Here is a 24,775-nt window from a genome sequence, read left to right on the forward strand (position 1 = left end):
CCAATCGGCGTGCTGCGCTTGTACCCTGACAAGGCATCCGAGTCTTTCTCGAGCTAGCGAGCTGCGTGGATGGACTGGCAATTGCCGGGCCTGCAGCTGGGCCCTTCACGTGACATCAGTGCTGGGTCTTGTGCCTGTGTGTCGTGGAGTTTGGGCTCCTCCTGCCGAGGCACCAGATCCCATGCGTCATTATTGCATACCGGTGCCCATTGCCCACGATGCCACTCCATCATGGACTGGGACAGCAACAAAGGAATGGCAGAAGAAGAAGAGTGAAGACGACGACCTCTGCCGCTGCAGCACACAGAGAGAGACCATCCATGCTTCTCCCCATCTCCCCATCTCCAATCCGGGCACTCTGTCGACAAATGGCGGGTGAACGGAGTTTCTTGGTCCAACGTCATGGCCACATGCCAATCACAGCAATCCGCAAGTCTCCCCCACAAAAGGCCGATCCTGCACCGACACCATCGACACCATCGACACCATCGACACCACCAGCTGCCCCCCATTCCACCTGCTATCGACATGCTCACTCGCTCACTCCGCGCTTTTCCTGCCCGCAGCCAATCTCTTTTCGTGCTGGCTCCCGGCCGCAAGCGGCAAAGGCTTAGCCTGCGACGCCTGGAACTCCAGGTTTTTTGCCTTCTGAATCATCGGGATCCATACACCATGGCCGAGAGGCAATGTTCGACGCTCGATGCACCAGTCGAACCACTTCCGAGCCTCGACCCCCAGCTTCCCTTGGGCCTGGCTTGTGCATTTTTTACTTAATGCTCCTGCATCGCCCTCTTTCCCTCTCGATCCTCGACCCTCCAGACCTTGGATTCCTCTGTATAAACCCTTCCCCTCCGCTCCGTCTAAGCTTCTGGACCTCTGTGCCCTGTGTTGCATTGTCGTGACGACGACTGCTACGACTGAAGCTTGCGAGCTCTTTTCTTTATGACGTCTGCCCTCAAAAAGGTTGTCGACACGTTCAAAATGTCTTCGCTCGACCAGGAAGAGCAGCTGTACCTGCAAGATGTAGAGGCCGTCAAGAAGTGGTGGACCGACTCCAGATGGCGCTATACCAAACGACCCTACACGGCCGAGCAGATTGTGCAGAAGCGAGGCACCCTCAAGATCCAGTACCCCAGCAACGACCTCTCCAAGAAGTTGTGGAAGCTTGTTGAGCATCGTTTTGCGGTAGGCAATACCAGTCAGCTAATCCTTGACACAGACCGCAGCTAATCCAGCTTGTACAGACCAAGACCGCTTCGGCTACCTATGGCTGTCTCGAGCCCACCATGCTGACCCAGATGAACAAGTACCTGGATACCGTCTACGTCTCTGGCTGGCAATCGTCCTCCACCGCCTCCTCCACCGACGAGCCCTCGCCTGATCTGGCCGATTACCCCATGAACACCGTCCCCAATAAAGTCCAGCACCTGTTCATGGCCCAGCTGTTCCACGACCGCAAACAGCGAGAGGAGCGTCTCACCACCCCCAAAGACAAGCGAAGCCAGGTGGCCAACGTCGATTATCTGCGGCCCATCATTGCCGATGCAGACACCGGCCACGGAGGTCTCACAGCCGTTATGAAACTCACAAAACTCTTTGTCGAAAAAGGCGCTGCAGGCATCCACATTGAGGACCAAGCTCCGGGAACAAAGAAGTGCGGCCACATGGCGGGCAAGGTGCTCGTGCCCATCTCCGAGCACATCAACCGTCTAGTCGCCATCCGCGCCCAAGCCGACATTATGGGCGTCGACTTGCTTGCCGTGGCTCGTACCGACTCCGAGGCCGCGACCCTCATTACCACAACCATCGACTACCGCGACCACCCATTCATTCTCGGATCCACCAACGCTAACCTTCAGCCGCTCAATGATCTCATGGTTGCGGCCGAACAAGCCGGCAAGAACGGAGATGAACTGCAAGCCATCGAAGACAGCTGGATTGCCCAAGCTGGCATCAAGTTGTTCGACGACGCCGTGATCGACGCCATCAACGCTGGTGTCCACGTGGACAAGGCAGCTCTGATTCAGAAATACAAGACCGCCTCCAAGGGCAAATCCAACAGCGAATGCCGCGCCATTGCCAAGGGTTTGACCGGTGTGGATATCTACTGGGACTGGGACGCCCCCAGGACAAGAGAAGGGTTCTACAGGTACCAAGGTGGATGCCAATGCGCGGTGAACAGGGCGATCGCCTATGCACCGTATGCAGATATGATCTGGATGGAGAGTAAGTTGCCGGATTACGCCCAAGCTCAGGAGTTTGCCGAGGGCGTGCACGCCGTGTGGCCGGAGCAGAAGTAAGTCACCTGAATCTCCCTTGATCTCTTCCCGGCAAAAGGCGAAAGAACTCGACTAACAGCCTTTGCTTTTCCAGACTCGCATACAACCTCTCTCCTTCCTTCAACTGGAAACGCGCCATGTCCTCCTCGGACCAAGAGACGTACATCCAGCGTCTCGCCGAACTGGGTTACTGCTGGCAATTCATCACCCTGGCTGGCCTTCACTCTACCGCCCTCATCTCCGACACCTTCTCCAAAGCCTTTGCCCAGCGCGGCATGCGTGCTTATGGCGAACTCATCCAAGAGCCCGAGATGGAGAACAAAGTCGATGTTGTCACCCATCAAAAGTGGAGCGGCGCCAACTACGTTGACAACATGCTCAAGATGGTCACTGGTGGAGTCAGCAGCACCAGTGCCATGGGCAAGGGCGTGACGGAGACGCAGTTCCATTGATTTTGACCCTCTTTGTTTCGTTAATTATCTGGTTTGATTGGCAGCTCGGAAGTTGGGATGTTTGGGTATATTGATCTATCCAGCCAGCTATTATCTATCTATCCAACTGATCCCGAGGAAGGGAAAGAGGAGGGAGATCTATTGGATCGTGTTGAGAGAGTTAACAGAGAGAACCAAAAGTGCGGGAAAAACAAAACAAAAGTCGAAACTTAGGTCTTGTTATGTGACGATGAACGATGACGGAACAAAGAACGAGGGCGACCATGATAGGGGGAGAATATTTAGCGACAGAAGGAGATTTACTTTTGCCGAATCCTGTGACTAGTATATATACTTGATATATCGTACATCTGTTCCATCTGTCAGCCATCCATGTGATTTCACTTTGCCCCTATACTTTATCCGTGTGTATGCGTGTCTGCCTCTGCGATGCTCAGTCGCCTAGCTTGAGATGGATCTCTCGCCGGATTCCCGCCATTTTGCCCTTATGTCCCTTTCCACCAAGTCCTATCCCGACATTCGACAATCCATTTGCGACCCCCCCCCCCCCCAAGGAGAATAACTTCCCATACGATCTCGGCACCTAAGAGTCCGTCGCGGTCGCCCGGGCGGTATCCATCCTCGACGTGACGGCGACCCAATCGGGCACGGCCCTCAGCCAGGTCCCGACCCAGACGTTGTCGGGCACGTAGACGCTGCCGCTCCGGCCGGCCAGGACCTGGCGGACCACCCTGGCGGCGACGTCGCGGGGCTCGAGCACCGGCTGGCGCGCGCGGGCCAGCCCCGTCTCCCACGAGCCCACCAGCGGCGTGCGCGCCCACATCGGGTGCACGATCGAGGCCTGCACGCAGTGCCCGCCGCGGTCGCGGTGGCGCGTCGCCAGCTCCGCGGTCAGCGTCTCGTGCAGCGCCAGCACCCCGGCCTTGGTCGCGGAGTAGTCGCCCAGGCTGGCGCAGCCGGTGTAGCTGGCCATCTATCACAGGATTCAGCTCGTTAGACTCTTATATACACTCGTCTAAGATACCTAGGTAGGTAGGTAGGTAGGTAGGTAGGTAGGTAGGTAGGTAGGTAGGTAGGTAGGTAGGTAGGTAGGTAGGTAGAGTAGATAGGAAGGGAGGGGGGGACGTGGGGTCGGGAGAGCAGGGGCACGAAAACTTACACTGGCTATCGACACAATGTGCCCCTTCCGCTGCGCCATCATCCGCGGCAGCAGCAGGCGGATCAAGGTGAAGTGGCTCAGCAGGTTGACGCGGAAGATCTTGTCGAGCCAGGCGTCGTCGGTGTCGAGGATCGTGTGGGCCTGCGCGACGCCCGCGTTGTTGATCAGCACCGTCGGCGGCGGCGTGGAGTGGCGGCAGATGAGGTCCACGGCCTCGTGGATCGACGCGGGCGAGGTCAAGTCGGCGTGATAGTACGAGAGGCGGGGTACTAATGTCCACAGTTAGCAAGGACTCGGGAGTCAGTAGGGTATCACCCCGTGTGTGTGTGTGTGTGTATAGGGGTTTGTCCCCCGAGCCACATGAGAGGGGGTGAGCGGGTGCGTGCTTGAGGTGTTTAGGTGGCTGTACTGACCGTCCTTCAGATCGTCCGGCAACTCCTGCACGTCCAGCACGACGACGTTGGCCCGCGTGCGCGCCGCGAACATCTTGACCATCTCCCTCCCGAACCCCGAGCACCCGCCCGTGACCAGGATGGTCTCCTTGCCTTCCCCGCCAAAGTCCCACGCCTCGCCCTGTTTCCCGAGGTGCCAGTAGTTCAGGGCCAGGCGGTTGAGGAGCCGGTTGAGGTGCGTGATCAGCCCCAGCGCGAAGAGGAACTTGAGCGTCTTGAGCGCCGGGGTCGCCCTCAGCGTGATCCTGTTGGGGATGCCCCAGGGCAGTTGGAAGGGGAGGAGCCTCAAGGTCGTGGTCGGCGGTGGCCAGGGCAGGCGCTCCAGGAGCGTCGGGTTGCGGTGCACGTACAGGAGTAGCGCACCGGTGAGCACCGGGTTGAAGAGGGTTTCGGCCACCAGCGTCCGGAGGGAGGAGAGGTGAGATGATGGTTCTAGAGTAGAGTGGACGGCCATTTTGATTGACCACGATGGTTTGTGATGGCAAACCCACTCTGTCGCCAACTCCTCGATGTCAATGCTCTGGTTTGATCTGGTCGAGGCCCGCCCTTTTGAAGCTGCTACCACCTTTGGTATTCAGAGTGTTGAAGTGGACTGGTCCCCGGTGATGGATCTTGATTGTGACGGGTTTTATCTGGGCGCGGACCTTACAAATCTATCTTGATCCTTGCTGAGTGATGTAAGTGCTTCCATTCCCCCGGTGAGACCTAGATACGCCCAAGACGCGTACCCCCAAATACCTCAGGCACGGACCGAGTTGACCGAGGTCCACGCATACGAAGAGCTACGAGGCGTTCGCTTAAGCTTTTGGCGTCAAGGCTAGAAATAACGGGCCATCGCAGGGATGGCCCTACGAGTATTGAATTGCTGTGACTAGCGTTAGTACCCCAGATTTCTCCTACCGTACCTTATCAACTGCTGTGTATCACCTGCTTCACACCTCGATATCCGCCATGGCGGCGCAACAGAGTTGGGAAAGAGACGATCGTTAACCTGGGAGCATCTCTCCGTGTATCCGACAGGGAGGACTATCCCCTGCGATGCCTTGGCACTGGTGGCCGACCGGGCGCTCCTGGGGTCCTTGTCCCGACATCCAGAAAGTGTCCCAACCCATGTCTCCAGTGGGTTGTCAAGGGAGGCTGGAAAGTATTCGCCAATAACATTTGTGTCGCTGTGAGGTTTGTCTCTTGGCTCACCATCGTGCCCCAAGATCCGAAGACCATCCCCACCAAAAAGGCCAAAGAGGCCAACTAGACGGACGTCGACGCCGGTCCTGACGCCAGACGCAAGGGTTTCTGTCGCCACTGTCGACAGTACAGCTGATTCTGGAGGCTGGAAAGGGTACAACTATCCTCTTGAGCCTTTTGGCTTTGACCCCAAGCTATACTTGCGCACCGCAGCCGGCTACGTGAGCCTGGTGTGGAGCGACCAGACGACCATGTCACCGAACGGAACGTTGTTGACAGGAAACAGCTGCCGCCATGTGGTGCAGAGCCGCGACACGGTGGGCCCAAACTCGGCCCTCCTCAACGCTACAATCCCTTGCCTCTGAATCCATAGCCTCGAGTGCTACGAGACTGACTACCAAGTCCCTCGTGTCGAGACCGTTGGCCTCGGCCTCCTTTGCTCAGGTCTCTCTGACGTAGTATATACCTTGTTGTGCAGGTGGACTTGCTCGACGACAGCCGCGTGGCTTAGCAACTTTCCTGACACGAGATCATACGGCTGAGCCTTATTCTGTACTGCAAGTACGGTTCAATCCGAATGCTGTAGCGGCAGGGGAATGTCGCCGGGCAGCAAGCTTGACCGCAGGTTTGACCGCAAGTTCGCTTGAGACCCTGGTCTACACTTACCTCTACTACTACCAATCGTAGGAGGCGTAGTTGATGGAGAGTCAGTCCTTGGGCGGAGGACCGGCCAGTTATTTGACAGACAAGAAGACCAGGGAGATCTCGACATCGACATTAGCTGCATAAAAACAGGCGACGACGAGGGTCCGATTACGAGATTTTCTCAGTATTCGACCTCGAACTATTATGCAGGATTTATGCCTGGCAAGAACGCCCGCCAGCGAAATTTGGGTCGGTCAAGATTCTGCCAAGCAGAACTCGGCGAACTTGCGACGGTAACGATCTTTGCAGTCACACTTGCTGTGGAAAGATGAAGAGAAGGCGAACTTGCCCGTTCGTGCGGAAAGCAATAGATCGCGCGCAAGCTGAGATCTAAGTAGCTGACTTAATGGCGGGTGTGGGTATTGAGTTAAGGCTGCCACGCCCTATGCGCTCACAATTGGCTACAGTGGGTAATGAGATGGGGAAGGAAGGTCGAAGAGAAGCAGGTAAAGACGAGGAGGGCAGGGAGGGTAGCAGGCAGGACGAGGAAGAGGGGGCCTTTACTACGGGCCATTACCTGACAAGGGACTGGCACTGGCACTGGCAGCTCGAACCCCCGCGTCCATTATTCTAACTGGGGGCGATGCTGACTACATAGGGTACGTTATGTAATGTTTGAAAGAGTGGTGAAGACTGGTCAACACGGAAAGTGCCACAATCTCTGCCTACTTGGTACTAGCGGCCCTGAGCAGTAATGCAGAAGTTGGATTACGAACCAATCGGACACCAGGCTCTCCCCTCTGGTGACAAGAGCAGTCAGCGACTCCGTGCCTCGAATGGCAGACGGTCGAACAAAAGTTGTTGAGCAGGATCGAGTCCAAACATGTCGGGACAACCGCCCACGGTGCTAGGCAGATGAGGCTGGACTGCAGGCACAGAGTATAAGTAGTCCGGGAAAATGCACCCTTTCGCAGAAGCAGTTCGGGGAATTCTCTCTCCTCAGAGGTATTCCAGGGGCATTCTGTCTCCCCCAGAGGTATTCAGGTTCTTTCTGTCTGATATACACGAACGTTCCTAAAACACGTAACCATCTTCTGTCACCATGAACTCAAACAAATCCTTCATACCAGAGATCATCGTCGAGACCAGCGTACCAGAATCTCGACTTCGCGAGAACAAGAAGCATCCACCAAGCCACTCAGGTCAGGAGCAGTGTCCAAGACTCGTCAAGAGGCTCAAGCCATCACAGAGTACCTCCAGAGAATCCGCAAAGCGCACCCTCTCTTCGTCAGGGTCAAGCACAGTCGCCATCACTGGAGTTATGGGCCACAATCATACGCAAGACTCCTTGATCGAGAGTGAGCAGCTGGATGTCCCATATCAGTCCAGGTCCAGCCAGGCTAGTTTCGACCATGAGACAAAAGACACTTCCTTGATGACTGTAGAAGAGGAGGATCATCATCCACAGACAGTTGCATGGAATAACGGCTTCACAGGAGGTGCCGAGGACACCCTCGACCGAGACTGGGATCTTGCTCAGATCGGAAGCTTTGTGGACGACGAAGAGGCGTATGCTTGCTGCCGTCGCTGTGCCTCCGGCCGAACCCGCTGACTGTGCGTTGCAGAATCACCGAAGCTCTTCTGGCGGCTCCAGAAGAAGTGCTGGACGTTGTAGCCGCCAGGTTGGAGAAGACATTGAGGGAGGCCGAAGCAATTCTTTCAAAGCTCAAATCAGCCTTCCAGGACGCGGAGGACGGAGATGTCTGATCATGGTCCTCGCCATGCTTTGGATATTGTAATTTGATAGAGGACGTCAATGGTATCTGGGAAGCCTCCTGTAATGAGCGTCGATTCAGTATCGTGTGCTGTGGCACTGAGGGGTTCCGGACTCCAAATACAACATTGTGAACCGGTGAAGGTCCACACAGGCGGGTGTATTCCTGGGAAGATGTTCTGTGTTAGTATGGCGTGTCGTTCTTCGTTTCCAAGCATCGCTGTTCAGTGTCATCATTCCAAATACCATACCTCGACTAGCCTGCTGATTACTCGCTTGACAAAATAGGGTCCATGTGAGGATGCTGACGGATAGGGACATCAGGCCCATCTCGCCGAGCCCCCTAAGTAATATACGCTGACGACTCCTGGGGGATAACATGGAAGAGATTGCGCCCTGATCCTGGAGAATTGAGCAGCAGACCATCAACGTCCATTTTTATTGGCCAAAGCGAGGACTGCGTGGTTCTGCGCTGTCAGTTCTCGGTCGAAGCCGACAATCACGGAGCCAATTCAGAGACCCAGAAAACGTAGAGTGAGCCGAAACTCGAGAATATTGTCTCTTTTGTAGGCGGCAGGAATTCATAATCATTCAGCAAAAGGTGGTATCTAGTGTCCTAATGAAATGAAAAGACGCCTTCCTGGAGAAGGTCAGCGTGCAAGAAAAAGACATATTACCTGTCGCAGATATCCACACACTCCTTCTTCTCGAGATGTATAACTTCCCACCATGATATGCGCCCGCGTAGATCATGTCACCTCATGCTTGGCTGCTCGTCGCCTCATTTTCGCATATACTCATCTGAAGGGTCGCTCGTATGTCCCATCATCGTTGCCCACTGCGCTGGCTGGCGGACTGCGGAAATGGCTCAGATCTCCGCTCCCGGTCCGCCGGAGAGCTTGTCGCATGGTTTCAACGTTAATTTCATTTCCAGTAGCTAGCGGTGAGCTCTGTCCTGGCAGCGGACTACCGGCGCCTCTTGGGGCTCGGTTTGGGGATGTCTCGAATCCCTTCACAGAGGCGGTCACGCTTGTGGGTGGTGATGTTCCAAATGCCGCCGAGGAGGTGGGCGATCGAATAGGAGACGGCGAGCGAGCCGGAACGAGGGACGGATGGCCCGATAGATGGGTCGAGTCGCGGCGCGGGTCTCCCAGCTCCTGTTCACCGTGAACAACATCCGCGAAGGAAATGAAACTCAGGCGCCGCACATCGGTCGAATCCAAGGATCCGTAATTTGACCCAGTGTCGGCGTCTTGCCGATGCGTTAAAGAAGAAGGAAAATCCTCCTGGACCGAAGAAGCCAGAGAATGATCGGCTCCAAGCCCGGAGATTGTCACAGCAGCAGGTTGATGCGTTGCGTGAGTGACGATCTCCACCGTGTCGGGGTCCAGTTTTTCGTTCGTGATGGCCTCCGCAGACGCATCCAGAGCCGGCGCAATGTGATTTTCAATGAGGACATGAGAAGGCAAGTGTGGGGATTTCTCAGGCAGAGCGATTTCTTCCTGGACATTTCGCTCAAAGATCATGGAAGAAGCGGGTGAGTGCGGTCTGGGAGACGAGTTACTCGGCCCATACCCCGGGGAGCCCGGGACACCGTAGGGATGAGCCATAGAGCCTCTGTGCGGTGATACTGAACCACTGACCGAGTCCGGGGACCTGATGGGTGACGTCGGATTCAACCCAGCGGAGGGGCTGGCAGTGGAGGAAGAGGATTTCGAGGCAACGGCGGCTTTCCCCTTTATATGGTGCTTGTCTTCTTCTGGCTTCTTTCCCAACTTCCAAAAGTCCCTCTTCCGCGGCTTGGTGGAGGTTTCTTCAACGGTCGACGCAGAGGTCTGCGCTCCGGAGGGTTGAGCAGAGGAGTCTCTCAGCAAAGGAGCGGCCGAGTCCCTTGACTCGGTACTGGCACTGACTTTGTCATTGACGGATGGTTCCTTCGACGACATGACGACCGACTGTTACGTCGCAGGCAAGTGATGCGGATATTTAGTGTTCTAGGTCGGGAGGACTGACCCAGATTACCAGGTCAAGATAGAGGAAATAGGCCGTCGACAGATGTGACATGCGTTTAGACAAAGCGCCGGAGGCACAGCATAGTGTAGACAGGAAATCAGAGAGTGACTCTTAAATAGATCCAAATGTGAGCTGATTTCGGGTAGTGGTATTCTACTTGCGCCAGGTCACGCAGTTGTGGCACAGAGGCTTGTAGACGAAGGATGGAGTACAGCGGGCGCTGGAGGGAGGATGTACAGAGTGGAATGCAGATCGACTTGATCGACGGAGGGTTGTTTTCGGGACAACAAGGGGAAGGGTTCGGGATATTACAATGGATGCCCTGTGCAACGAAAGTATGTATGTGCGTTGGTGGTGCGGGTGGGAGAGGAGGTGAGAGTGAGGATGGCCGTCGATTTGCTTTTGTTGTTGAGAAAGGAAACCTGGGAGGAGACGGCAAGTACGTAGTCGGTATGCACTAGGGGAGGGATGGAAGTGTTCCTTGGACAAAGATGAGCACAATTGGTGCATGTTTCGGAGGTTGGGAGGCACATCAGTGGCACACCTGGAGGCTCATGATTTGTGTCCAATTGGGCTCGCAAGCCTCCAACATCACAAGCGTGCCTCGCCTAGAGCAGCCCAGAAGAGCCCAATAAAGCCCGGTGGCGGCCACCGAAGTGTCCACCCAGCTGGGCCCCCGTCAAGCATTTAGGCTCCCGCTTTTGGCAGCACCTGGAGTTTCAGGGACGCATCACCAGCATCGCCCATGTCTTGTGACAGGTGGAACAACCGATGAGCTAATCCGAACCTGCCAAGCCACCACCCGTGGTTGCGCTTTTGCTTCAGTGTCACTGGCCAACCTTGACTGCGCGCGAGCTGCTGATCCTTCACGCTCTGTTCGGGCCCTACGCACAGCACAACTGATCATTCCGGCATCTCGACCCTCCCGGGCATCGTCGAGGTCCGGGAGACGTGCACTTCAATTGTCCTACAGTATTCGGAGAAAAAGTGCACCGTTGGGGAGTATGCCTCAGCGACGGTAATCTCGACTTGTCAAAGCTAGGAAAAGCCAATTCTCATCAGAAGCATTGAGACCAGGCTTCGGGGGGACCAGCTAGAAGAGTGTTAACGTCTTCTCCGTTTTGACACCTGCAAAGACAGAGAACCTGTTTGTCAATATGCAGTCGATGACCCTTTTACCGGCGCCGTCGCCCGCATCTTCGCGGTTCTACAAGCTCTGCGCACAGATCCTCCGACCCTCCTTCCGTCGGCATCAATCATCTTACAGACGGACGAGATCCAGGCTTAATATCAAGCCAGATCCAGACTTTCTACCTTCCAAGACCGAGCTACACGACCACATCATCTACAATCCTCCTTCAAGCATGCCCAATGTCTACCACACGCCGAACATCTTCCTGCCTAAAAATGACCGCAGAAAGGTGTTTCCGGACCCTGAAACACGACAAACACTCTTACAATCGGCTCAGCAGCTACCGGCCCTTCGGGGGCAGACGGAAAAACGATATCACTTAGCGGAGAAGGACTTGAAAGAGATGAGGGAATTGAGGAGGGCAGACCCCACGCAATGGAGCGTCAGTCGGTTATCGAAGAAATTTGACTGCTCTCCAGTCTTTACACACCTGGTCGTCGAAGGGCTAGCCCCAGAAAAGGGCAAGGAACAGAAAATGGTGACCGACGTTGTCAAGTCGAATTGGGGCAAGAAAAGACGGGAGGCACGCGAGGATAGACAGATCAGAAAGGAACGCTGGTATAGAGATGCTTGAAACTTTGTTTGTATATGGGGAAAAAGCAAGACCTGTGTAAAAGATATTTTCCTTTGCCTACCTCAAATTAGAGAGCGCCGCTGTCAGGGGGTCGCATTCTTGTACAATTTTCCACCGTGTTTTGCAATGCGGAGATCTCCAAAATCTATCAATCACACTCTCCAAACCACATCCCGCGCAGTCACAGAGGCACAGCTGCCTGCCAACACATGCTCCACACATTTTGCGCAGGTCGTTACTCTTCGACAGGTCTCCATAGATTATTCAAGACTGCATCTTTACCACGCACCTCAGCTCGCCCTCGTTACCCGCTCCTGCGCGCATTGAGACTCCCCTCCAGTACACGAGATTACTACGGTCACATCTCTGACGACAAGATGGCACCACAGTTAGAGCCATATTTCAAGAAGTAAACCACAGAATGCCGACGTTTTGCAGCACGCTAACAAGTTTCAGGGTGGATGAGCTCGCCGATTCCTTCATTGACAGTAGGGACTCCATGCGATATCGATGACCGCGGGGTACTGACAGTCAATCTCACCAGGGCTACGAAAAGCCGTGGCAATCCCTTCCGTCTCGGCGGACGAAGAAAGAAGAAAGGATGTCGTCCGAGTAGGTGATCAAATGAAGTGAATTTGCTAGGAAGCGGCTGAAAGAGCAACAGATGGGACAATTTCTGGCTTCCGAACTCGAATCGCTAGGGGCAGAGGTACAACAACGCCCGCTAGGAAAACAACCAGGCAAAGAACATCTCGATCTTCCTCCAGTCATCATTGCCCGCTACGGGAATGACAAGAACAAGCGCACCATACTGGTCTATGGACACTATGATGTACAACCCGCCCTTATCGAGGACGGATGGGCCACAAAACCCTTCGAGTTGACCATCGACAACAAGGGACGCATGTACGGGCGTGGCAGCACTGACGACAAAGGCCCCGTGTTGGGCTGGCTGAATGCCATTGAAGCTCACCAGAAGGCCGGTGTCGACTTCCCCGTCAATCTGCTATGCTGTTTCGAGGGTATGGAAGAGTACGGTTCCGAAGGGCTCGACGACTTCATCAACGCCGAAGCCAAGAAGTTCTTCAAAGACGCTGATGCCGTCTGCATCTCTGACAATTACTGGCTTGGAACGGAGAAACCTTGTCTCACCTACGGTTTGCGAGGGTGCAACTATTACTCCATCTCCATCTCCGGACCGGGACAGGACCTTCACTCAGGAGTGTTTGGCGGCACTGCCCAGGAGCCCATGACCGACCTGACGCTCATTTTGAGTAAACTCGTCGATAGCCACGGGAAGATCCTTATCCCCGGCATCAACGAAATGGTCGCTCCTCTCACCGAAGAAGAAAAAGCCTTGTACGGACCCATCGCCTACACCATGGATAATCTGTATGAATCGCTAGGCTCCGAAACCGCCATCTTCTCCGATAAGGAAAATACCCTGATGGCCCGCTGGCGATACCCTTCCCTCTCCATCCACGGCGTCGAGGGTGCCTTTTCGGCCCCCGGAGCCAAAACTGTCATCCCAGCAAAGGTCATTGGCAAGTTCTCCATCCGCACCGTTCCAGACATGGAGTCCTCAAAAGTCAACGAATTCGTCTACAAGTACATTCGGGACGAGTTCGCCAAACTCAACTCAAAAAACACCTTGGACGTGTACTGCCAACACGACGGCAAATGGTGGGTCGCTTCTCCCAAGCACTGGAACTTCACAGCCGCCGCCAAGGCTGTCAAGGAGGTATTCGGCGTGGAGCCGGACATGACGCGGGAAGGAGGCTCGATTCCTGTGACCATCACATTCGAGCAGGCCACAGGGAAGAACGTTCTGTTGTTGCCGATGGGCAGTTCCACGGACGCGGCGCACAGTATTAACGAGAAGCTGGATCGGAGGAACTACATTGAGGGAACGAAGCTTCTAGGGGCCTACTTGCACTATGTGGCGGAGGAGCCGATGGTAGAGGCAAAGTAGACATGGTTCTTTCAGATGAACCTGCTGACGCGGAAATGGAGGGAGCTACTCTGAGTGGTCATCAAGCCCGCCTATGAAAGGGTGCAGAATATTGGATGGCATGAGAAGCGGATGATTTTGACGTGTCAATCTCGTATTAGTCCCAACCGCTGCCAGACCAGGTTGTGACATCCGGTTTGAATCGTGGACAGAGACATTATTCACCCTGCCACGCCAATCCCGCATTCCGCTATGTGTATCCGCAGTCTCAGTCATATTTTTTTTTCTTTGTTATACAAAGCCCTCACGCTGGAGGGGTCGAGTCGTGTCCATAGCAATAATACACAGACATCGTCAATGGCCTCGTCGCTGTATCAAACCACGCCGAACCTACCTCCCTCTCCACCACAAATTGTGCCACCAGTCGAGCAATTTCTGTGATTGTCAAGATGGCGCGTCTGTCAATGGCACATACCTAACACCCATGTCTTTTTTCTTGGTGACCTTGCCGTCCTTGTCCTTGTCCACCACCCAAATCCACTGGGAGCCCCAGCCGCCCACGTCTTCCACGGGGATGAACATCCGCCCGGGCTTGTTTAGCTGGTCAACCAGGATCTGGTGCATTTCGCTCGCCGCGGCGCCGACGTGGATGGCGTCGTAGGGTCCGCCTTCGGGGTACCCCTTGCGGCCGTCGCCGGTGATGAGCTCGACCTTGCCGGACTCGAGCAGCTCCCGGCCCTCTTGGCTCCGCTGCATGTTCTCCCGCGACATGTCCACGAGGCCCTTGATGTGATCGATGCCCACGACTTTGCCGTCTCCCTTGCCATCGGGCCCGCAGACCAGGTTCGCCAGCACGTGTGTCAAGTACCCGCTCCCGGAGCCAATGTCCAGCACTTTCGCGCCTTTGTTCTCGGGCATGAACGGCAAGAGCGATTCGCAGGCCGCCGCGTGCATGTGCGGCGCGGAGATGGTGGCCGAGTATCCGATCGGCTGCGGCGAGTCTTCGTACGCCGCGTGCGGCGAGGACGGGCAGTAGTGTGCGCGGTCGACGGACTTCATGGCGTCGCGCACCCGCGGCGCCTGGATGACGCCCGCGTTGAAGAGGTTCTGGATGAGCTCGGCGTTGGACCGCCCGGAGCAGCGCCACGCCATTCTGGTCGGAGGAGGAGTCAGCGAGACGAGGAACGGGATGTGCTGGGTGATGCTAGAGAAGTCCACGGTTGGGACCAAGACAGCTAGAATGAGGATGGTAGTGGCTGCGCAGAGAAATAGGCTTGCAAGAGACGCAAAGCGCATGTATCAAGGGACAGACGAAAAGGCACGAACTCGGACGGTTGAGCACGGCGGGGGTTTAAATACAACGAGATCGAGAATGGTTGTCACTTGCCCTGTAAGAAATGAACTATCAGAGACCCAAACGAACCGGAAGACCTCGTCGAGAGGAACATAAAAAGTAGGGTGATGGACAGGGAGAGATCGTCTGAGCAAAAGCGTGAATCGTATGACGTTGATTCGCGGGGTGGAGCGACGAGGCCATGATTGCTGTGTTGGTGCCGGGGCGGAAACAAAACCCGCAGTGCGGGGCACGGCGCAGCCTTGCATGCTCCAGCCAAGTGATGCTCAAGGCTGCGGCTACGCAGCGCTCACATGTAAACAGCATCTACAGCATCTACACCACCTATCGTATGGGAACTCTCCAATGTCCAAAGCATTTCCTTCGGCCGACCTCATAAGATTTGTCCGAAAATCTTGTTTTCATAGTCCCAAAAGGAGGCAGCTGGCTGAGTTGAACAGCCATGAACCCATGTTCCCCCCCTGACTTATGTACGCCTTGCCAACAAAGGGAGACACGCTCTTATACCTTCACATCCTCTGCAGCTTTCAGTGCTCGCTCTATCTTGCCTGTAAGCTCTGCGGGCTCTTCCAGTCCGACACTTAATCGAACAAGATCCGCCTCCACCCCCCACTGTGCTGTCCAGTCCAATTCCGTGTAGTGCGCCAGGATCGTGTAAGGACATGCAAGCGTGAAATTCGTGCCCAAGCTTGGACCCTTCTGGACTTCGAGGGCGTCGAAGAACGCAACCGCTTGCTTGGGGTGGTGGAATGTCACCGAGAGCAAGCCGCCGTAGCCACCACTCGGCGTACGACAGGCCTCGTAATTGGGCCGGCTGGGACTGCATTTTGGATAGTAGACCTGCTTAACCAACGGGCAATTCTGCAAGATTGTTGTAATTGCCTCAGCATTCGTGTTCATGCGCTCACTTCGGGAGATAAAGTCCCGCGAGTTGCGTTCCATGAACACGGCATCTTCTGCCCAATAATTGTCCTCGTACTCGCGGGCCATTGTTTGCTTGAGTTCGGGGTACCATTTGCTCTGGGGATTCAGGACGGCACTGCCGCCCATGACATTGCTGTCACCGCTAAACAGCTTGGTTAGGCTGCTGACCACCACGTCCGCCCGGCTGAGGACATCAATGTTGGTGAAATTGCCGACGGTCTCGTCGACTACAACTGCAAAGTCGTACTTGTCCGCTAACGTGCGGATACGTTCGAGGTCTGGCGATTTGAGGAGTGGATTACTCGGGAACTCCGTGAACAGAGCCAGATACCGCTCCCCGGATTCCAGACGTCGCTCAAGATCGTCTAGGCAAGCTGAACTACCCAGTCCATAGAAGAGACAGCCCGGACCCCACTTCTCTAGAATTTTGAGGGTGTCAATGTAAGGGAATCCGAAGCAAATACTCTTTCTGGGCGGTTGTCCTTTGGCCTCGGCGTTGGCCAAGAGTATCCGGTGCGTGTTGAAAATCGACGACATTCCGCAAGGGTAGAGGTAGACGTCGTCCTGCGACAGCCCGATCTGTCTGCTGTTGCAGTTACTCGGGGTTTCGGCCAGTGCTTGGTCCAGATCTACGTCCTCTGTGAGACACCCACTGATCCTGCGACGAATCGCCAGCTTCGCCTGTTGGGCAAGTTTGACGTTGAGATTGCGACCGAACCGTTCCTCTACGAATTGAGGATAGTCTTTGTCTTCGCCGTCATTTGTTGCTTCGTTTACGACTGGTTCAATCGGGACCGTGCTGTCATAGACCACCCCGTTCCGAGATGCTGGTCGTTGATATCGTCGTGGACCTTTGGTAAATAGTATGTCGTCCGTTTTCGGCTTTGTTTGTTGCGTATCAGGTTGGAGTATACCGTCTTTTAGTGCCTTTAAGCAGAACTCTCCGCGGCGACTGGATATGCCATCGCCGGTATGCTGCCAAACTTGCTTCGCGACGCTAAAGTAGTCCTTGGGAAAGAAAACACATGCCAGTCCGGAGAGAACAGTCTCGTGGCTTCTGTGTTTGTCGACAGCCGGTTGCAGTTGCAAGGTTCGAATGGAGCCCGTTGCTAACCCGTCGACCTTGTCGTAAAAGAACTTCTGGCATCTTTTCGCGGTGGCGAGAGATGGGAAGAGCATGACACTCTCCCCGGATCTGCCATAGAGCTTTAAAATCTCCCTCTGGAGTTCTTGGATGGTCAGGTGAATGAAGAACCTGGGATAGCCCGTCTCCATTTTAGACACTACCCAATCCTGTCCTTCTTCGTAACCCACCGTGGCCGCCCATGATGGCAATGAGACACTGACCGCATGGGCGGTGTTGGGTACTGGCTGCCCGACAGCTGCGAGCATGATGGAAGTCTCAAGTCACTGGTTTTGTATGTAAGGCCTTCGTCCTCGAATCGTGTAGGGGAGGGAGGCACCTCGAATTGGGAGTCACTCGGTGCTAGAGAGATTTTCTTTCCGACCTCGGAGGTCTTGTGATTAAATTTCCTTTTCGAGAGATTTGCGACAACAGAGGTCGAGGCAAGCCTTATGGCGGGTCATGAACAGATCTTATGGCGAGAGTTGCGTAGAAAATGCCATAGGACTTATGATGTCTATTTCTATAAGGTATTGCTTCTAAGGTTGAGACGCCGGTAGAATGTTTCGCATTGGAAAAGACACTTTAAGGCGAAAGCGCTCTTAAAGAAAGGGCGGCAAAATTTATCCAAAGCCATCACTACCTAGGCACACTAGGTAATTAAGCTTTAGATGTAGCGCAGATTTAGCAGCGACACCCACGCTAGCCGACCCAATATTGGTGATTAATATATTGTACATTCAAAATTGTCCTCAACAATTGTCCTGTTGAGTCAACAGTCAGTTCTCTGGAGAGATGGCCGAGCTTGGTTATGGCGTCAGGTTAAGGCTACAGTCTTGACACTACGTTTCCTGATGGGGCAACCCGCGTGGGTTCGAATCCCACTCTCTTCATTTTTGCGCATTAAGTATCATCACTGTGATTTTTTGGGAGACTTTCTAGGAAGATGGCCTTGAAAGTCCACTTGAATTTTGACCCTTGTGTCCTTTTTTTGTGAGAGCGTGCTGCCCTATAGTGATTACCGTTGTTTGTGATCTCGATTTCCTTTATCTACCTACATGGATCTATCTAGAACTCAAAGACTCGTCGGAGCTCGTTTTTCGGCCTCCTCGAGGAACAACAAACAAGAAATTCAAGCATTCAAAATGAGGCAGCAAGATAGTGGAATTCCGTCATATTGATCAAATGCACACCCGTTTTGGAGACGATTACGTGCAGCGTTTATACGAGAACGGTGGCAGCAAGGTTGCAGAAATGATGTGAGAACAACGGAGCCTTCATGGCTGCCTCACGCACGACAAATTCCTATTGAACGTATATAAACTGCGTGGGAGCAGTTGGAGATTCTCGTGAAGCAGTGGTCCATATATGTTAAGCGCCCAACCTAGCCTTTCAGAGCTCTCGCCCCAAGGTCGACCCGTAGCCTGCGACACGACAATCACTGGGAGTCATAAATGCAGTGGAGCTTCAGGATCAACGGTGCAGTCGACAATGCTCAAATCACCAAGTCGAAGCACTGGAGTATTGGAAGGTGTTAGAGCTTGTGCGCAGTCAAGCTGCTTCTGCTGGAAGCAACTTCCTGGACGTTTCGAAGTCGACGACGGACGATTTCTACGCCATTTCGGCCCTTTGACTCTTCACAGCACTGGCTTTGACCCTGCTAACTACTTAAATCTCTTTGGTGACGACTTTTGCTTTAGTAAATTCTGAATCGGCGCGGCCGGCTAACTCTTTGTGAGCCTTCCCGACCTCGTCCGACCAAGCGACTTTCGCTGGCGCTTTATGTGCGGGTGTGTGAACTATTATACCGTCTAACATCCAACTCTTTCGACCTTCAACAACACTGGCAGAGCAGCATCAGGCACTTGGTTCAAGCCCACCCACAGTATTTGCACTTGCGGAGTTGGGACCGAGGAGAGACGGCAGACATCGTGGACAAAGCAACTTAGTCGGCAGGACGTTCCAGTCAAAGATCATCGGGGACGTGTTGCACTTGCAGACCAGGTACGGAGAACTCAAGTTGTTGTGAGACGTTATCCTGAACAATCGATATACTGCGTCCTGGAAGGTACGTGTTGATGGAGGACTCCCTTGAATGGCTATTCGAAGGTAAGACCTCTCTGAGTCCATTCGAGACGGCTTTTTTCATGAGCCAGGCTCAGAATGATTTGGTGGGCCGTGATTGTCTTCATACACACTTCCCAGTTTCCTAACTCCACGGCCTGATTTCTACCGTCCCAATCTATCAAGATTAGCCTTGGTCAGCCTTGCCGGCTTGATTCGAATGGTCTTACGCCTGGACTGGCACAGACCATCCGTAGATGTCCTTGTTATCGAATCGATCGACTTGAAGGCTTGAAGGTCCTGAAAACCGCTGGGACAACTGTCTGAGGTATTGATACATCACAAGAGGTGCTGGAGCGGGCAATGTTCGTAGGTGGTATCCGCGCCAAGGTGCTAGACAGCCCTTGAGCCCACCAACACGAGTTGGAGCGGGAAATAGGGCGGCATCACCCTATTTCCTAACTTGGCGGAGGCGAGAGGAGATTTCCCAAGCCTTGGCATCAAAAAAGTTTTGGGCTCATCAACGAGTTGAACATGAACTCCTCGCACCCTTTGCTTATGCTCGTAATACAATTAATCCGGCTGACATAGGCAGAAAGAGGTGGTATGATCAATCACCAGCACCTGGCACTCCAGCATTCATCCCTCGACCATGATTCGGGGATTTTGAGAGGACACCTCTAACGAGTGCTTCGACATGTCTATCAAGAAAATGTCGGGTGGACGGTATTCAGCCAAGAGGCGGAAGCTCAGCCACGATTCGCAAGCAGACGATATTGATCTTTCCGAAGCTTCTTCCAACTCTGATGACGGCAACGATGTTCCGGACACTCTTCCAAGAAATAGTCTTGCTTCGAAGAGACCACCCCCGAAATCAGCTTCGAAGCCTCCTCAGACTTCTGCGTTGAAGCCTTCTGTGCTCCCGACTGGGGGCATCAACAAATCAACTATTCTCGGACTCCAAGTCGCTGATCTGGACGCCGAGGTGACGCCAAATTATGACAAACTGCGGTCCAAATGGATCACTCTCTCGAACAAGCTGGTCTCGCTCATCAAAGACATACAAGAAATTCCGCCGGTCACTGCTACAGATGCTGTAAAGTTGCTTCGCAATCAAGGAATAAAGATTCCATTTCCGCAGCCACAGCCATCAAAAGATACAAACTACAAGCTCGGCTTTGTAGCTCCGAAGCAAGTTGTGGTCGGTGGCGCTCTGCCATTGAATCTGAGTCTGAAGGATGAGAACACCATAGAGATCACAGCTATCATGCCTGATGGCATCTTGCAGGAGAAAGACTATCTCAACAACAGGGCATGCCACAAGGCTGCATTTTACCTCGCTTGCATTGCTTCAGCAGTCAAGAACAATGAAGAAGTTGACTTCAGTGTCTCCTTTGCACATAAGCACGATGTCGATCTGTTGCCGGTTATTGAACTCGTTGCTAGGGACACGGAATTGTCGAAGTTCAAGTTCCAGGTTGCTGTGGGTTTCCTCAATCACTCGATACCCATAGCAAAGACGTTACCTTTGAAGAATTGTCTCAGGCAAGGTCTATTGGGCGATAAAGAGCAAAGTGGCCAATCATCTCCATTTTACAACAGTGCCATCCGGTACGCGGCATCTATTCCAGCCTTTGACCAACTAATCCGTTCAACAAGGAGCTCGTCCTTTGATGAAGCATGCCGGGTCGGCCAACTCTGGCTTCAACAACGAGGCTTTTCCAGTTCCACTCGGTCGGGAGGGTTCGGATTTTTGGAATGGACAATAGTATGCGCACTGTTAACGCGTACAGGTGGTCACCGTGGCCATCCATTGTTCTCCAAGCAGTACAGCAGCATACAATTTTTCAAAGCCATGCTCCAAATCCTGGGTGGAAGGGATCTGCAGGAACCGATGCTCCTCAACAACGCCAATTTCGACCTCCCCAGCTCGGATGTGCCGGTCCTCTACGATGGGGAGACGGGTGTCAACATCCTCTACAAGATGTCTCCTTGGTCCTATGACTCCCTGCGTCACCACGCTCAAGTCACTTTGGTGGCGCTCAATTCTCGCAACCAGGATGGTTTTGACGCAACGTTTGTGCTGAGTGTCGCAGTACCGTTATTGCAGTGCGATGAGATATACTCTGTCAGAGTGTCTCGGGATAACCTCAGGACTCCTGCAGATGAGCGACGATTTGTCCAAAGACTGCACAAGGTCCTGAAACAGGGATTGGGCGACAGAGTCACATTGATCGACTTCAAGCTGCCCCAAGAGTCAGGCTGGGCGCTCAACAAGGACCCATCTCACCGAAAAGGAGATTACGAGTTGCAAGTTGCGCTGCTCGCCAATCCAGAGAATGTCAACCGCCTTGTCGATCACGGCCCATCCGCAGATGAACAGGAAGAAGCTGCCGAATTTCGGGAGTTCTGGGGCGAAAAGGCAGAGTTGCGCCGATTCAAGGATGGCAGCATATCTGAGAGTCTAGTGTGGCGAGGAGACCGGCCGGTGACGCTTCAAATCATCTCTCACCTTGCAGCTCTGCATCTCAAACTGCCGCCGAGTTCGATTGAACTAAGAACCCAGAATCTAGAGATCAGCATCCTAGGGGACAGCAACTACGCATCAGGGTTGACGCCGAAGGACGCTTTCCGCGTTATCAATTCAACGTTCCAGTCCTTGACGTCCAGTCTGCACAATCTCGAAGGTCTGCCTCTGCCGATCCGCTCAATTTCCCCTGCGGATCCTGCCTTACGTTCGAGCTCCACACTCCACCCATTACTCTCATCAACTTCAGCTCCAATTGATATCACCATCCAGTTTGACTCGTCCACAAGATGGCCAGACTCCCTCCCAGCCATCCAACATACTAAAATCGCATTCCTCCTCAAACTTTCCGAGCTGCTGGACTCAAACGATCCAAGTCTCACCACACGTGTAGGAATTGAGAACACAGAGTCGGCCAGCACGGGCTACTTCAATACCTCGTTCCTTGACATTATCTATCCTTCTCCAGCTCCGGGCATTAGTCCAACCTGTTTCCGTGCCCGCATCTACCATGACCGGGAAGCTCACCTCATTCAGACCGCTCTGGCGGATAAATCCCTGCATGGCGCCCTCAGAGATTCTCTCGCGATCGCACTGGCCACGTACAAGCGCGACTTTCAGGCAAAACCGATCCATACGACCACGATCCGCAACCTAATCACTCGGTTCCCACCATTGTCAAGTACAATCCGCCTGTTGAAGAGATGGGTGTCATCCCACCTCCTCCTTGACGAACATATCCCTGAGGAAATTCTTGAACTCGTCGCAGCACATGTTTTCCTCCAGCCTGCACCGTGGAGCGCACCCGGCTCTGCAACGACAGCATTTTTGCGGTGCCTTCATTTCCTCTCGAGATGGGACTGGGCCTATTCACCGTTAATCATCGATCTGAGTGTGTCGCAGGACTCCTTGACCGCCGAGCACCTTACGGAAATCCAGAACCGTTTCGAGGCGTGGAGGAAGTTAGACCCGCAGATGAACAATGTGGTTTGGTTCGTGGGTACGAACATCGACACGACCGGGACCGTGTGGACTGTCAACGGCCGCCCTCCGCGCGTTGTTGCGGGTCGACTGACCGCGCTGGCACGTGCAGCGATTGAGCTGGTCGAGAGCAAAGGTACCAGCATGACGGAGGACGAGTGGAAAGGACTCTTCGAGAGCCCGCTGGGAGATTATGACTTTGTGATCCACTTGAAACACTCCGTCGTGCGTGGTGGTGGACTTAAGGGCAAAGGGTTGAAGGCCAGCTCCAAAGCCAAGGGCGGAGTGGACGGTGGAGCGCTGGAGTTCAAGAACCTGCAGATCGCCGAGAGTCTGGACGTCGACTCGATCGGTTACGACCCCGTCGAGCTGTATCTGCGTGACCTACACCACGCGTTCGGGTCGGCGGCTCTGTTCTTCCACGATCGCTATGGCGGACAGGTCATTGCGGGATTGTGGAAGCCGACTGTCTTGGGGCGGAAGGAGTGGCGCGTGAGATTGGGCTGGTCGAGTGTGCCCGTCAAATCCGAGGGAGAGGCCGAACAAGGAAAGGACATGTGTGTGTTCAACAGGGATGGAGTGCTTGCGGAGATGGCAAGGTTGGGAGAGGGGCTCGTTCGGGAGATCAAGGTCAAGGAGTGACAGAAACGAAACGGGCAGCTAGCGTGTAGATGTGTACATTGGGTATCATTGTTAACAAGAATGAAAGCCTCAAGGCCAATCTATATCTGCAGCTTTCCACCTTGTTGGATTATCTCTCACAAATTCGCCCTTCCAGAGAAGGACGTTAACAAGGGAGATGGCTCTGTTCCAAAGGCCTGCTCTATCTTCCATTTTCATAAAGCCAGCCTTGGAATTCTGCTCACTATGTCCAAACCACACAAACTTTTCGTTCTAAAGAGCCCAGATCCCTCGCGGCCCATCAAATGTACTTTCCGTCGGGATCTGCAAGGTCTAGGAGCTGCATAGTCTTCTCGTACCTGAATTGATCAAAGTCAGAATGCTTCCCGATAGATACCCGCTTGGAGGAGACTCACATCGCGAAGACGATACCACCACTTAGAGTGAGACGGCCCAGACGTGGTAGTGCACCAGACCAGAAGGTTAATATGCCTTCGTTCTTGTAGATTGACGCTGCGCAGTGAAATGTGTTCTTATATACTTGCCTGGCCTCCAAACTCTGCATTCGGGTTTTAACCGTGTCAAGAGGCATGGTGGTGTAGACGGTAACGATGCCAGCAATACCTCCTAGGGCGAAAGTTGTCAGAGATCCAAGCTTCTCCCCTGGCGCAACATAGCCCTCGGCGAATTGTTTGAGGCTCGTGTAGGTACTGAATCGGACCGCGCTGTTGGCTGCTTGCCGTGCGGTCGTGGGCACAAACCCTTGGAAAAAGCCTCTAATTCCTTTCTCTCGAGCGATGACCATGGATCCGTGGATGAAGCCACGCATTCTTGGTTGCGCTCGTTTCCTGTCGTCCACCAGTTGTGTTTTTATTGACTCTGACGGGGTGACTGCCAGCAACGATTCAGTGACTCCAGCACCAAACCCCGCGGCGACTGTCCGAGGCCCAGATATTTGACCATCGTCGTCTGATAGCATATGTTTATATGTGTCAAACGCGAGGAATCGAACGCCTGCCTTGACCGAGTTCCCCACGATTGCCGTCGTGCACCCGGTGTACCATTCTTTCGAGGGGAAGGGAGGCCATGGGAGCTTTTTGGAGTCTGGTAATCGGCGATTGAGCTGCGACCTTGTCTTGAGGAGGTCAAACGGATATGTTATGGCGATCTCGACTGCTCCAGCTGTCGAGCCAGCTATTATCGAACGCAGCGCACTCGGCTGTTGCATAGGTGTATCAGAGTGCTATCTTCGGTGGACTTTATGAGTACATGGTGTCCTGCATACCTTGAGCTTCGACTTTTCCCCATCTTTAGCTGACGTTGATGCCATTCTCCAGAAAGAGACCGCTGTCAAGGCCAGCCCCAAGTCTGTGGACCAAAGCTATTGCTGAGCAGAAACAGAGAAAACGAGCGCAAGTGTCTGAAGAAAAGGTGTGTAGGACCTTCTGCGACATCGGGCCCATGACTTCACGCCGGAGTTTGGCCGGCCCTCATGCCACAACGCG

At 53.9% G+C, this 24,775-nt stretch overlaps 10 protein-coding genes and 1 non-coding gene across 11 annotated transcripts; 6 read left to right on the top strand and 5 right to left on the bottom strand.

The window, feature by feature from the left end:
• Window positions 1-623: 623 nt before the first annotated feature.
• On the top strand, window positions 624-3,100 carry PV07_07986 (isocitrate lyase). The gene is made up of 3 exons (XM_016395109.1): window positions 624-1,185; window positions 1,245-2,296; window positions 2,374-3,100. Exons 1-3 carry the CDS (start codon window positions 943-945, stop codon window positions 2,729-2,731), a joined length of 1,653 nt encoding a protein of 550 aa, XP_016248528.1. The 5' UTR covers window positions 624-942; the 3' UTR covers window positions 2,732-3,100.
• Window positions 3,101-3,314: 214 nt separating this feature from the next.
• PV07_07987 (uncharacterized protein) lies at window positions 3,315-5,056 on the bottom strand (the record flags this gene model as incomplete). Its single annotated transcript, XM_016395110.1, has 3 exons — window positions 4,304-5,056; window positions 3,891-4,159; window positions 3,315-3,704 (listed from the first exon to the last, which is right to left on the bottom strand). The coding sequence occupies exons 1-3, from the start codon at window positions 4,794-4,796 to the stop codon at window positions 3,315-3,317; spliced, it is 1,152 nt and encodes a 383-aa protein (XP_016248529.1). The 5' UTR covers window positions 4,797-5,056.
• A 1,967-nt stretch (window positions 5,057-7,023) lies between these two features.
• PV07_07988 (uncharacterized protein) lies at window positions 7,024-10,399 on the bottom strand. Its single transcript, XM_016395111.1, has one exon. It carries the CDS (start codon window positions 9,890-9,892, stop codon window positions 8,744-8,746), a length of 1,149 nt encoding a protein of 382 aa, XP_016248530.1. The 5' UTR covers window positions 9,893-10,399; the 3' UTR covers window positions 7,024-8,743.
• Window positions 7,275-7,939, top strand: PV07_07989 (uncharacterized protein; the record flags this gene model as incomplete). Its single annotated transcript, XM_016395112.1, has 2 exons — window positions 7,275-7,741; window positions 7,798-7,939. The coding sequence occupies 2 exons, from the start codon at window positions 7,275-7,277 to the stop codon at window positions 7,937-7,939; spliced, it is 609 nt and encodes a 202-aa protein (XP_016248531.1).
• Window positions 10,400-11,116: 717 nt separating the features above from the next.
• PV07_07990 (uncharacterized protein) lies at window positions 11,117-11,725 on the top strand (the record flags this gene model as incomplete). The annotated part of the gene is made up of 1 exon (XM_016395113.1): window positions 11,117-11,725. The coding sequence occupies one exon, from the start codon at window positions 11,117-11,119 to the stop codon at window positions 11,723-11,725; it is 609 nt and encodes a 202-aa protein (XP_016248532.1).
• Window positions 11,726-11,934: 209 nt separating this feature from the next.
• Window positions 11,935-13,697, top strand: PV07_07991 (uncharacterized protein; the record flags this gene model as incomplete). Its single annotated transcript, XM_016395114.1, has 4 exons — window positions 11,935-12,134; window positions 12,182-12,213; window positions 12,270-12,337; window positions 12,390-13,697. 4 exons carry the CDS (start codon window positions 11,935-11,937, stop codon window positions 13,695-13,697), a joined length of 1,608 nt encoding a protein of 535 aa, XP_016248533.1.
• Window positions 13,644-15,122, bottom strand: PV07_07992 (protein-L-isoaspartate O-methyltransferase). Its single transcript, XM_016395115.1, has one exon. The coding sequence runs from the start codon at window positions 14,970-14,972 to the stop codon at window positions 14,121-14,123; it is 852 nt and encodes a 283-aa protein (XP_016248534.1). The 5' UTR covers window positions 14,973-15,122; the 3' UTR covers window positions 13,644-14,120.
• A 168-nt stretch (window positions 15,123-15,290) lies between these two features.
• On the bottom strand, window positions 15,291-17,645 carry PV07_07993 (uncharacterized protein). The gene is made up of 2 exons (XM_016395116.1): window positions 17,418-17,645; window positions 15,291-17,364 (listed from the first exon to the last, which is right to left on the bottom strand). The coding sequence occupies exon 2, from the start codon at window positions 17,344-17,346 to the stop codon at window positions 15,532-15,534; it is 1,815 nt and encodes a 604-aa protein (XP_016248535.1). The 5' UTR covers window positions 17,347-17,364; window positions 17,418-17,645; the 3' UTR covers window positions 15,291-15,531.
• Window positions 17,646-17,866: 221 nt separating this feature from the next.
• On the top strand, window positions 17,867-17,970 carry PV07_07994. The gene has a single exon. It is a non-coding gene; the product is annotated as a tRNA-Leu (tRNA).
• Window positions 17,971-19,674: 1,704 nt separating this feature from the next.
• On the top strand, window positions 19,675-23,392 carry PV07_07995 (uncharacterized protein). The gene has a single exon (XM_016395117.1). The coding sequence runs from the start codon at window positions 19,839-19,841 to the stop codon at window positions 23,289-23,291; it is 3,453 nt and encodes a 1,150-aa protein (XP_016248536.1). The 5' UTR covers window positions 19,675-19,838; the 3' UTR covers window positions 23,292-23,392.
• Window positions 23,317-24,690, bottom strand: PV07_07996 (uncharacterized protein). Its single transcript, XM_016395118.1, has 3 exons — window positions 24,556-24,690; window positions 23,687-24,489; window positions 23,317-23,629 (listed from the first exon to the last, which is right to left on the bottom strand). The coding sequence occupies exons 1-3, from the start codon at window positions 24,598-24,600 to the stop codon at window positions 23,572-23,574; spliced, it is 906 nt and encodes a 301-aa protein (XP_016248537.1). The 5' UTR covers window positions 24,601-24,690; the 3' UTR covers window positions 23,317-23,571.
• Window positions 24,691-24,775: the final 85 nt, after the last annotated feature.

The sequence above is a fragment of the Cladophialophora immunda genome (genome assembly GCF_000835495.1).
Source record: "Cladophialophora immunda strain CBS 83496 unplaced genomic scaffold supercont1.4, whole genome shotgun sequence".
NCBI classification, from domain to species: domain Eukaryota; kingdom Fungi; phylum Ascomycota; class Eurotiomycetes; order Chaetothyriales; family Herpotrichiellaceae; genus Cladophialophora; species Cladophialophora immunda.